The 13,017-nt window shown below is 55.1% G+C and overlaps 1 protein-coding gene across 1 annotated transcript; it reads right to left on the reverse strand.

The window, feature by feature from the left end:
- Positions 1–467: 467 nt before the first annotated feature.
- On the reverse strand, positions 468–4,377 carry FEM1A (fem-1 homolog A; the record flags this gene model as incomplete). Its single annotated transcript, XM_083879755.1, has 1 exon — positions 468–4,377. The coding sequence occupies one exon, from the start codon at positions 4,375–4,377 to the stop codon at positions 2,377–2,379; it is 2,001 nt and encodes a 666-aa protein (XP_083735881.1). The 3' UTR covers positions 468–2,376.
- Positions 4,378–13,017: the final 8,640 nt, after the last annotated feature.

The following is a 13,017-nucleotide window of genomic DNA, read 5'->3' on the forward strand; positions in this document are numbered from 1 at the left end:
ACAAACATTCATTGCTGGGAAGACCCAGCATTTTCAGGATCCAGGTCTCTGTGTGGAACTAACTCCAGTACCATTAATCCCTCTGTTTTCACAGCCCCTGATGGATTTGGGGTTGGAAACCAAACTGATGACAGTGTGTCCCCCTTTCTGCTTGCTGTGCCCACTGTCCCACGTGTGTCAGGCAGGTTTTACCAGAGTCAACACAGATCCTCTCTGTTTGATTTACATCAAAATACAAGGCAGAACACAGAACGAGAGGTGTCATTTCAGTGTCAGTGTGACTCTTTTCCAGGTGAAATGTTTGGAGCTGCAGCACAGATTGGCTTTTCACATGAAATAAACCCATCATGTAACTGCAAACACCCCAGAATTCCACTCCCACAGTGTCCCATCCCGGGGAAACAAACTGAAAATAGAGGAAAACACCTCAATAGAGGCTCATCAGGAAGAAGTCCGAGGCACTTGCATTCTAGCAGCCATTTTTTGTTTTATTATTTAAAGTTAAGAGCGCTCATCAGCTCACAAAGGAACAAATCCCATTCCTGCAGTTTAGTTCAGGTTTCAGCCAAAAGGAGAAAGAAAAAAAAAAAAATAGAAGGCAGCTAAACTAACTCTGCACTTTACAGCTCAATTCAAGTTAAACCTCCTCGCTTTATAAATAAATGTTATAGTTAACACTGCAAAAATGTACTGGCAGATCTACAATATCTTGAAGGGGGCAGAGCGTGGTTATTGAGGCTGATAAATACAAGTAGAGAAGCTTCAGTAGCACAGAGAGCCAGGGTGGGGCCGGGGGTCTGCTCTCCCAGGTGGGACCTTCCCCAGAGCTCCAGGCAGCTGCTTCCCCCCTCAGCTGAGCCCCCCACCCTGCCCAGGGCCAGGAAGGGCTGCCCATCATCCCCTGCACAAGGACAAACTGCTGAAAACTCTTTGTTTTTTCCACCACCACGGAGGGTTTCAGCTCACGGAGGCAAAAAAAAAAAACAAACCTGCCCTGAGCCTACGGAGTTAAAAACAAGGTGGGTGCAGATCCTCATCAGAGGAAGGAGCTTTGCCCAAAAACAGCAGCCAGGTGAGATTTCAAATTCCACCTTGGAAGTAGCACCATCCTCAGTGAAGTTACAGAAAAAAATAAAATAAAATAAAATAAAAAAGGAAAAAAAAAAAAACCAGACTCAAAAGCCCAAACCCTGCTAAGAACCCACTGCACGAGGTTTCAGAATGGGGCAGTAACAGAGCCCAAGCAGGTGATACCAAAACCTCAGGAGGACAAGGAGGCACCTTAAACTTTCATTTCTTGCTTCTTCCTTCAGCCCACCCTGGTGCAAACCCACCACGGACACTCACTTGCTTTATAACCCCCTGCAAGCACCTCCACAGTGCAAGTGCCTCCTGGCCTAAAGGGCTTGCAAGAGCTCAGGCTCCAAAATAGTTCAAAATGTGTCGTTCTGGCTCCCAAACCATCCACATTCACCCTTCCAGCTCAGCCCCTGCTGCCCCCTGCAGCCACAGCACGTCCATGCTGGGAATGGAGGGAATGGCTGTGGAATGGACCAGCCAAGGGCCTCAACACCACATCAGCATTTTGTTCTTAAATTAGTTTTTTTTCCTCCCCATTCATAAACTACAACATCTACGGATGAAACTGTGTAACCAGAACTGATCTTCCTCTATCTCACGGGACTGGAGAGGTCTTGCAGCATAGACAGGGCCTGGCTCTACCAGAGAAAAAACATCCCAGCTTTACACACAATCATGGAAATCTCAGGCCTTTAACACCATCTGCTACTTGGCCAACCAAGAGAGAGAGACAAAGCCCATCCTCAGCACAGCCAGCCCTGTGCCCCCCTGGGCAGAGCAGGAGCTGTTGGGCACGGGCTGCCCCAAACCTGGCAGGAGGGAGGGGAAGGGATTGGCTGGAGGATATTTTACTCCTCCCTTTCTATCTGTTGGGTGTGTGGGGTGGGAAGGGCCAGAGCACGTGGGGGATGTGTAGCTGCTCCAAAGCTGAACACTGAGTTCATCCAGCACTAGAGGGAGAGGCAGCAGGCCCCAGGGAATCTCCTTCCTCCTCAGGACACGATGGTGGCACGGGGAAGGGCAGGGGCTGTGGCCTCCTGGGGACACTGCAGAGAGCTGGTACCTGAAGGTGACAACAAGGGACAGCCACGAGCTCTGGGGCCTCCTCCTGCCCTGCCCTGCCCCGACACGCCAGCTGGGTGGTGACAGATTGGGGACAAAGCTCAGCACAGCGACAGCCCCGGGCACTTTGGCACAGCCAGCCCGAGAGCCCTCCAGCTGCACAACCTCACCAGGGGTGGGGACAGGCTTGGGGACAGGCCAGCGGACCATCAGCTGTCACACACACACACCCCCCTAGTGCAGCTCAATGAAAGCTTCCAGCTCCTCGGGAATGAACCCCTTGTAGGGGATCTTGTGCTTGTCCAGGGCGCGAGCAGCAAGGCACTGGAGGGTGATGTAGTTGAAGGGCTGCATGGTGCTCTTGGTGAGCAGCTTCTCGTCCAGCAGCTCGTAGGCCGTCTGCTTGAAGGCGTTGGTGGCGTCCATGTGCGCCCCGGCCTCCATCAGGGCGCTCATGATCAGCGGGCAGTTGTTGCGGGCGGCCACGTGCAGGGGCGTGTTGTTGTCGTAGTCGCGGCTGTCCGGGTCCGCCCCGCACTCCAGCAGCAGGTTCACCACCTGCAGGGAAGGGAATTTGCCCACGGGGTAACGCCCCACCATGGTGGTGTCCTTGTCCACGGCCATGTGCAGCAGGGTGAAGCCGTTCTTGGCGCGGGGGCTGCACTTGAGCAGGCGGTAGATGGTCTGGCGCTTCTGGTGCTCCTGCTCCGGGCTGCACTCCACCTTCTCCAGCAGGAAAACCAGGTGCAGGATGATGGCCAAGGTCTTGGTGAACTGGGCAGAGTCGGCCACGGGGTCCTTGCCGTGCACCAGGGCCCTCTCCACCTCCCGGACCCCTTTGCTCAGCACCCCGATGAGGTCGGGGAAGCCCAGGTGAGTGGCTAAAGTGCCTTTGGAACGGTCCTGGAGCACGTAGGAGTAAAGCTCGGCAAAGGAAAGGAAACTGCTGGCCGTCATGGGGCTGAGGGGCTCCAGGTTGCCTTGCTGCATGTCCAGGGCGTATTTCCACAGGTTGATGCAGCGCTCGAAGTTGCCCGAGTCGGCGTAGACGGCGCCGCGGTAGCGGATGTAGTAGGAGGTGTCGGGGTGGGAAGGGCCCAGGATGCGCTCCCGGATCAGCAGCGCCTGCATCCTCATCTCGTCGGGGTCGGTGATGAGCGCCTCCAGCTCCTCCAGAGAGCTCACCTCCCGCGAGTAGTCGTAGGCCAGCACCAGCTGCCGGGGCTCGGGCTTGGGCAGGTACCGGCCGCCCTCGCAGCGCAGCTCCATGGCCCGGCGCCAGTACCTGTGCGCCCCCAGCAGGTCTCGCTTCTTGTCCACAAACGTGGCGCCCAGCAGCTCCAGGGCTTCCACCGCAGCCTCCCGAGTGCAGAACACGGGCGGGACCTCGTCCTGACTGGGAGCCGAAGCAGCGCAGCCCTCGCAGCCCCGCTCACTGCAGCCCCTCTGGTGGCTCCCGCCCGGGGCGCAGCTCTGGCTCCCCGCGGCCTCGTCCTGCTGCAGCCCGCCCTGGATCAGGTACTCTACGATGTTGGTGTGGCCGGTGACGCTGGCGGCCAGCAGCGGGGTCATGCCGTAGCCGTCCTTCTCCATGCGGGCCTTGGAGCGGAGCAGCAGCTGCAGGATCTCCAGGCTGCCCGACTCGGCGCAGTCGTGCAGGGCCGTGTTTCCCTTCACGCTGCGCCGGTTCACGTCGGCGCCTTTCTCCAGCAGGTAGCGGGCGATCTCGCGGTGCCCTTTGTAGCAGGAGATCATCAGGCAGGTGTGCCCGTGCCGGTTGGCCACCTCCAGGTCGGCGCCGCGCTCGCCCACCAGGTACCGCACGATCTCCAGGTGCCCGTCGAAGCAGGCGGCGCGCAGCGGGGTGGAGTTGGTCAGCGTGGTCTGGTTCACCGAGGCGCCGTGGTCCAGCAGGCTCCGCACCACGCCCAGGTGCCCCGCGGCCGAGGCGGCCCACAGCGGCGGGGCGCCCTCGATGGTCTCGCCGTCGAAGCTGACCGAGCCGCCCTCCTCCACGCGGGCCCCGCAGTGATCCAGCAGGTACTCCACCACCTCCAGGTGCCCGTGCCGCGCCGCGATCAGCAGCGGGGTGCTGCCTGCCCCGGGGCCGCCCCCGCCGCCGGGCCCGGCCGTCAGCGCCTCCAGCTCCTCCCGGCTGCGGCTGCCCAGCAGCTTCTGCAGCAGCTTCAGCTTCCCGTCGCGGGCCGCGTTGTACACGGCCGTGCGCAGGTCCATGGCGCCGGCGGCCGCCTCCAGGCCATGGACCGGCGGCGGCGGCGGCGCGGCCCCAGCGCGGCGCGGGGCGGGCGGGACCCCCCTGCCCTCAGCGCGGCGGGACCTTCAGCGCCCGGGCCCGGCCGCCATCTCAGGCTGCGCCGCGGAACAAAATGGCGCCGCGCGGGGCGGAGCGGGGCGCGCGGTGGGCGATGGGAGATGTAGTCCCGGGAGCGGCGCCACCTGCCCGGCGCGGCACCGCGCGCACTCTGTTTCCCAGAAGGCAGAACGGGTGGAGGGAGAGGGGGAAGGATGTGCGCCCTCGCCTTGCGGGGCATGCTGGGCAGTGTAGTCCCCTCTCCCGTGCGGGCAGCGCCGTTAATGGGGTTTCACCAGCGCCGAGACTACACTTCCCAGCGCGCCCCGCGCGGACCAGGCGCTGTCCAGGTGTGTTGGTGACTCCCACTGTGTGCTGGTTCCATAGCGGGTTTATTTCTCTTCAATTCCTTGATGTTTTGGCACTTCAAAGCACAGCGGGTGCACAGCATTGATCCCACGTGGTTTCATTGCAGGTTTTATGAAGTCAGAATGTCCTGAGCGGTATCGGAGCCACAGGGATGACGCGGTCCAGCCCACGGCCCTGCACAGGTCTGGTGATGCGTTTTAAACTACAAGTTTCCTGCCTTGGAAGTGGCAAAGCATCGTCCCCACCAGCGAACACAGATTTATTCGTTCCCATTCCTCCCACGGGACATGATGTCCAGCTCGTTCCATCCCTGAATGACAATACCTGCTCGGAGTGAGGGAAAACACTCAAGCAATAAATAGCTCAGATTAGATGAGCAAAGCTTTACTCACCAGAGTCTATTTTTAGGGCATAAATTGAGTTTAAGTGTCCCTAATCTTTACACAGAGAGCTGGCACAGGGTTTCTCCCATTGTATTTTATTTATAGCTGGGTTTCTCCTACCCAGAGAAATAAGCTTAGTCTCATTATTTCCATTATTATTATTCTGTCTGTCATGATTATTATTCAGTCCATCCACCCGTTTTAGGTCTTGTCTGGAATTACAGTGGATTATCCCACTGATGCCTGTTGCCTTCACACAGAAATTCACTTTTGTTGCTAAGAAACTGCTTTTGCATAAGAGGCAGCAGGAGCCCAATTTTCACTTCAGCAGCTTCTGAAAGTCCCCGGGAGCAGCAGCTGCTCCTGGAGCTGGAGTGGCTGTGGCAGGATTCCCACACAAGGTCTGTGCCTGGAATTGTTCCCTGGGAAGGTGGGATGGGATTCCCAGAGCAGCTGGGGCTGCCCCTGATCCCTGGCAGTGCCCAAGGCCAGGCTGGACACTGGGACAGGGGAAGGTGTCCCTGCCCAAGGCTCTGGGTTGGCTTTAAAGTCCCTCCAGCCCAAAATTTTCTGGAATTCTGTGACACAGCGACTTTGTGTTTGAGCAGAAAAGGGGCAAAAGTCCCTTAAACATCTCCAGGGTGTTTGTGCTGGGCAAGGGCAGCTCCCTGCACAGTCAGGACAGGAGCAACCAGGGAATCCTTGAGGCTGGAAAACCCCCCAGGACCACCCAGCCCAACCTCTCCCTCGGGGCTGTGGGAACCCACAACTCTGGGCACGAGTTCATCACATTTTCACCCAGAAAAAAAAACACCCCACGAGTTCCATGTGAGCACTGTGACCCCTCTGGGTGTGTCTGGGTGGGAATACCCCCCCGGGAGTGTCCCTGCCCCCTGTGAGAGGAGCCCAGCCCCACTGCCAGGCTGTTTGTGCTGCAGGTCAAGGCACAGACACGGTGACATTTCCTCTCCCCGCTGGCTCTGCTGTTGCCATGGTGACCAGATGCACTCGCTCTTTTATCTGAAGTATCTATTAACCAAAGCTTCCTATTAATTTCCCCTCCCTGGAATCCATTAGGAATTCACCAGAACACCACACAAGGTTTTTAAGGTTCCCAGAGCCCACCCCCCGTCCCTGGGTGGGCTCAGGGATGTTGTGGGGTAAAGTGCAGCTGATGGAAATGGTTTTTCCATTAATAAGAAATTTCTCGGTAATGAGGGAATAAAGAGCAGGAGGAGAAGTGTCACAGCAGCCTCTCCCTGTGGGTCCCTGGGTGTGGAATGTGCTGGAGCCTCAGAACCTCAGTCCAAACCTTTTATTGACCAGAACTCCAAACCCCAGTGTCCAGCCAGGCCTTGGGCATTGCCCAGGGGCTGCTCTGGGCACTTGTGCAGGGCCTCAACACCCTCACAGGAACAATTCCTGCCCAAAATCCCATCCAGCCCTGCCCTCTGGGAGTGGGAACCATTCCCTGTGTCCTGTCCCTCCAGCCCTTGTCCCCAGTCCCTCTGCAGCTCTCCTGGAGCCCCTTGGGGTCCTGGCAGGGGCTCTGAGCTCTCCTGGGGCTTCTCCAGGTGAGCAATCCCAGCTCCCCCAGGCTGTTCCAAAGCTGGAGCCTCTTTCCTGGACATTTCCTGGACAGCTCCCACTTCCAGTGACACGAGAGCTGGGGACGAAGGGTCTGTGCCCTCCCTCTGAGGGGGTCAGGGACATTTGGCTGCTCCAGGTTCTCCTGCTGAGCCCCAGCTCCCCCCAGGATCCTCCCTGTGGCAGCAGCAGCTCAGGAACGTGGGTGAATCCCCACATTTGGGGCAGGAACGAGGGGCTCAACCCCCCCCCCCATCCCTCCCCTGCAGACCAGGGTCCCCCAGAGGGTTTTTGGGATAACACGGGAAAATCCCCAGCCAGAGTTCTGGGAATAAGGGGGGAGTTAAATCCCCACGGGGAGGAAGAGCAGATAAAAACTGAGACGTTGTGACAGGGCTGCCAGGCTGCGTGGCAGGAGGGTTAATTTTTTGTGAAACTGCCATTTCATATTCCCTTTCAGACAAGCTGAATTACACGGTGCTGGCTGCTGCAGGAGGAGCATAATTTCCTTCACAGAAATAATGACAGGGTACTTAAAGAGCAAGTGAATGGATGGCTGAAGTACTGGGCAGAGACTTCAGAAATCCAGGCTGAGCCCTCACCTTTACAGGAGGCTCCTTTGGTGACCTTGGGCTGGTCATTTAATCTTCCTGTGTCTCAATTCCCTGCCAATAACACAGGAATAATAACTGTTCTCTGCCTGCCTGGCTTATTTGGGCTGCAGAGTCAGAATTTACAGCTCGTGTTTGCTCTGCCTCGAATCCATGCTGAGGTGTCTGGGACAGCCAGGACGTGGAGAATAACAAAGGGCTGGGGATGGATGGTTTGGAACATCCTCAGGGTGAAAGGCTCCAGAATTCCTCATCCATTTGCTCCCCGTCTCTTCCCTGAAAATATGGACAAGTTCGGAGCTGTGCTAAGAGTTCCAAAAGCATCAAAATAATTTAGGAGCAGAGTCCATAGTGATTTATTGAATCCCTGAGTTCCTCCTGAAGCAGAGAGTGGATAATTTAGAGACCTGCAGAAATTTCCTTTGTGTTCAGTCGGGGCTGCAGCAGCTCCTCAGGTTTCTCAGTGTAAATTGAGGTTTGCAGGCTCCTTGTGTACCCAGATTTTACCCGTCTCCAGCTTTCAGCCGTTTGTGTGATTTCCTGAAGCCAGGGAAGATGGGTCCCTGCTCCCCGAGCCCAGTGAACACCAGATTGTCTCTGCAGCTGAACAATTTGCCGTACAAAGGGAACAATTCTAAAAATAGGGGAGAAATGGCACCCTGACATGAGCAGGAACGATGACCCAATCCCCACCTTGCTGCAGGGCCTTTGTCCTGTAATGCCTCCATCAGCAGGGCTCTGATGACATTATTTTCTGTGCTGATGTGGGGCACGGGGACCTGCGAGGGGGGATTTTGATCAGCCTGTGCAGGATGGACACGCTGGGGAGGCTTTAGTGGGGGAACACTAAATCAAAGTTTCATTTACATCAGACACCAGCCAGCCTGGGCACTGCAGCACTAAGGGCTGCACTGCTGCCCTCGGAATTCGGTGTGGATTTAATCTGTCAGTGGGGAAGTGAAAGACAGGGAGGGAGGGAGAGTCGTTGTGGTTTATGAAACCTGGATCTTTTCTTTCAGGCACCATCAAATGAACAGGTTTGTGCTGGGAACAGATTCGTGGCTGCCCCTGGAGCCCTGGCAGTGCCCCAGGCCAGGCTGGACAGGGTTTGGGACACCCTGGGACAGTAGGAGGTGTCCCAGCCCAGGGCAGGGCTGACACTGGGACAGCTTTAAGGTCCCTTCCAGCCCAAATCATTCTGTGATTCCTAAATCACCTGTGCCATAGTACCAGTGATGGGGGCAATGCTGAGCCGGGTAGGTTGAAAGAAAAAAAAAAAAGGAAAAGAGAAAAGTGCTCAGCAGCAAGAACAACCCAAATTATTAAAGATATTTCAGTGCTTTTATCACTGGCTTTGGCAGGATTCAGGAGTTTCATTTTCACACCTAAATACCTTTGAGAATGGAGGCTCTGAGAGGTGTTGAAATTTTGTTCTTTTTATATTTTAAGGCTCTGCTGGAAGCAAAGGGCTCAACTCTCCAAACAAGCCCTGCCAGGCACTGAGGTCCTGGCAGTGTCCGAGTGCCCTGACCCTGCTCTGCTGTGCCTGGGGCTGGTTCCTTGGCTCCTGGGCTGGTTCCTTGGCTCCTGGGCTGGATCCTTGGCTCCTGGGCTGCTTTGGGCTGGGCCAGAGTGAATTCCCTTCTCTGGGGCTGTGTTGGGTTTGTGCTGAGCACAGGGCTGACAACTCCCAGATGTTTTTGTTCTTGCTGAGCTCACTCAGAGCCTTTCCTGCCCTCGTCCAGCCACGCTGGGGGTGCCTGGGACTGACCCCAGGGATGTTCCAGACCCGAGGACATCCTGCTCAGGATATAAACGGGGCCAAAGAAGGAACTGGGCAACATTTGGACTGAGGAGCAGAATAAGCCACGACAGGAGCTCCAGCACCCCAAAACACTGGCACAGCTGGGCCGTGGCAGCCTGGGCTGTATGGCAGGCTATGATTTGTTGTCACCTTTACAAACACAACAACAAAATCACTAGTCTTCCACACAGAGCCAGGCCAGGAGAGCAGCTCTTCCTCCTCAGGGACGTCTCGTCTTCTCCCAGCATCTCCTTCCTCAGCTCTTCTCCTCCTGTAATCCTTGTTCCTGTCTCTCCTTCAGGGGTGGCTGCTGCCCTTTACAGCGTTTCCTCCCGGGACCACATCAAACCTCCCTGTAATCATCTCTCCAATTTGTGCCGTTCCCGGGAGTTTCTGCTCCATTTTCTCACTCCGGAGGCTCTACAGGGACATCAGGGTTCAGCAGGGGCTCCTCTTGCCTTACCCTGTGATAAACTTCTCCAGGAGTGCTCTGTCAGCCTGCCTGTCTCCCAGCTGCACCGCAGTCTGACTACAATAAGCAAATGCAATGTGTGCTGGGGAACGCTGGAGAAAAGGACTCTGCAAAGAGAAAGATAATGATAGTGCTGAGTTTCCTGGAATCCCGCTGAGAGGCTGATTTAAGCAAGGAAAACAAACCCCTTTTGCTGCTCCCTTTCTCTGGGTTTGTTGATGAGCAATCTCTGGTTGAGGTCCAGCTTTGCTCTGTTAATCCCTGGCGTGGATGAGCTGTGGGAGGACAGTGCTGGCCCCCAGCCATGGGAGGGATCTGACTTTATTCCTTGTCCAGTCCAGCTTTACTCACCTCAGCCACTGAAATCAGGCAGGGAACAGCCTCTTCCCATCTTCACCCCACTGTTCTGGGTACTTTTGTGAGCAGTGGGGGGAAAAAAGGGAAAGAAATAAAACCATTCCTCAGCAGCCTTGGCTGCTCCTTCCAGGGCAGGATGAGGATGTGCAGCCTCAGGAGAGGGTTTGGTGCTGCTGGCAGGGGCTGTGCCCTGGGCGAGCTCAGGGGGAGCACTCCCATCCCTCCCTCCCTCTCCTTTTCTATGACAGATGTGCTTTCTATGGGCACTTTATTCCAACTGCAGATGGGTGTTTCAGTCTGGGGATTGGTGCTGCCCCGAGATAAGAGCCCTTTGTGCCGGCCGAGGGAGCAGGAGTGTTTGTGATAGCTGGGGCTGATACCAGCAGATGTCCAGGTGGTCTTATTTAACAGGGAGCATTAGTGATAGTGCCATTGTCCAGGAAATCAGATAAAACCGGGTCCAGGTGTTACCCAACACCGTGTTTGTGCAAGGACAGAGCCAACTGCTGAGCACGGGGGGATGTGTTCCTGTACAAAGCTGCTCTCGCCCCAAACCTCCTGGGTAAAATTTAACCAGGAGTTGGACTTGGATGATCCTTGTGAGTCCCTTACAACTCAGGATATTCTGTGGAACAGTAGTGAGTGTGCAGTGAAAAAATCTGGGGAGTGAGACAATATTTAGAAATAGAAATTCAGGACAATTCAGTCTTGGGCCCAAGATAACTGGAAGAGAGGATGAATTGTAAAGAAAAATGGATTTGAGAGAGAAGACAGTTTGGGAAGTGCAAAGCTGGACTGGAATTCCAGGTGACAAGGACAGTTTTCAGTCCTTGTTCTGGGACACGGCTCCACCAAGGGATTTAACACAAATCATTGGTAGACAGGTAAAAATCAAGCCAGGAGACGTGTGAGCAAGAGCTCCTCTCTTGTTTTCACACCCAGACATTCCCTGTTCAGAGCGAGGTGTTCAGTAGCAAACATAAATCTCAGGCTGGGAGGTTTCTGTCTAGACTCTCCCTGTGGGGCTGTATTTCTCCCTGGGATATTTGTCAGGGAGGGATCTGCCACTTCTGCTTTGTCCCAGAGATTTCAGGGACGTGTCTCCTCGTTCTGGTGGCAGCTGGACCTCGCCCCTCTCCCCAGTAATTGTTTCTGTGGATGGAGCTAAACTTAGCTCCAGAACGGGGGAAAAAGCCTGTCTGGAGAGAGTGGGGACTCTTGGCCTGCAGCTATCTCCAGCCAGGCTCATCACAGAGAGATCCCCAGCTGCACTTCCAGGCTGTAAATTAAACAAACAGTATTTCCTCTACACCAGAGCACAGGGAGGGCAGAGAGAACAATGTGGCCTTATTGCTGTTATTTCCTCTGGTTTCAATCTCTGTCCTCTGCCCCCCACCTCCTCCCCAGCCCCGTGTCTCCCACTTTACCCGATTTGTCATTTATTACCGTGCTTTAAAGAGAGGCAGGGGGAAAAATGCTCAGTGCAAATTATATTTTGAGCTGTTGTGCTTTGCCTCTTTGGCGGATAATAAATCTCTCTGGCAATGCTCCTCTGTATAGGATTTGTCATTAAATGCAATTAAACAAACCCTGCAGGTGTCCATGATCAGGCCTGCAGCAGCCCATTCACAACTGCAATGTTATTATCAGCCTGACAACAAAACACCAGATATTTCCTGAGCTCCTCTGATCGATGAGCTTGCCTGATTTGGAACTGGAGGGAGGAGACAAGGGGGACCAGAGCGGTTCAAATGCTCTTTAGACTTATTGATGGAAAAGTCAAAAAGCTGCTCAGCAATCAGAGGGAAGGTGGAGAGAGAAGGGCCCAGGGACAGGAAGGCTAAAAGGGAGAAATGAGAGAGGAGTGTTTGGGAGTCAAAAGGCAGAAACAAGGCGAGTTATCACGATGAGCCCCTTCCACCCAGTGAGTTGGTTAATGCACAAGACTGGAGTTTGAGAGGCAAGGAGGGTATTTTAGGGGTGACTCCATGGCAGTCCCTGCCCAGTCAGCACAACAATTCCTCTCACCCTGGGACAGGACTTGACTGGCAGCTCAGCCTGGTGTCCAGGGATGTCTGTCTGTCTCTGTCTGTCTGTCTGTCTGTCTGTCTCCGCAAACTGCAGCCAAATGGTTGGATCAGACACCCAATTAATTTCAAATCCCACCTGGAACAGTCCATGGAACTGGACAGGGCTTGGAGCAGCCTGGGGCAGTGGGAGGTGTCCCTGCCCATGGCAGGGGTGGGGCTGGATGAGCTTTATGGTCCTTCCAGCCCAAATAATTTGGGATTCTGTGACTCTCTGAGTGCAGGTTCTTCCCCATCCTCATTCACACCGAAGCATGTCCTGGCACAGCTTTGGGAAGCTGCAGAGGTGCTGCTGACAGGACTTGTCCAAAGCAGATTCAACAACATTCACACCAGAATTGTTGTGTGCTCTGACAATCAGGAACAGGAAAAAAACCCTCCTGTGGTTCCTGTCAGCCATCCCAGGCAGCCTGTGGAGTGTGAAGGTCAGGGATTCACAGGGGACTGGCTGCCATCAAGTCCAGTGAGAGGGAAAAATTTGCCAACAGCAGTGGAATTCTTCTGCCTGACTCGTTTGCTCAGCTCAGCCTGGGGGTGCTCTCAGGGTGAACCCCTGTCCCCTCCTGTTCCCGCCCCAGGAGTCCTGGCTCAGCCCAGCTCATTCTGGGCCACACCTGGAACTGCAGTGACAAGAGACAAAGCCCCCACTGCTGCTCCAGTGCCACTAAAACAGTGGAGTTTGGGGTTGGGTAAGGGGAGTCAAGGGTGTCACAGTGTCTGTGTAGAGTGTAAGGGGTGGTTATTTACTCCTACAATAAACAGCTTTTGCAGGGATCTTTGAGTGAGGTTTTACAGCCTCATCCGGAGGGCAAATAACCTGGGATTCTGTTTGCTGCCATCTGGGGTCACACTGGGGTTGTGACAGGAGGAGCCAGGAATTCTGTCATCAGTCCA

Source organism: Zosterops lateralis (genome assembly GCF_965231275.1).
Source record: "Zosterops lateralis genome assembly, chromosome: 29".
In the NCBI taxonomy this organism is placed as follows: Eukaryota; Metazoa; Chordata; class Aves; order Passeriformes; family Zosteropidae; genus Zosterops; species Zosterops lateralis.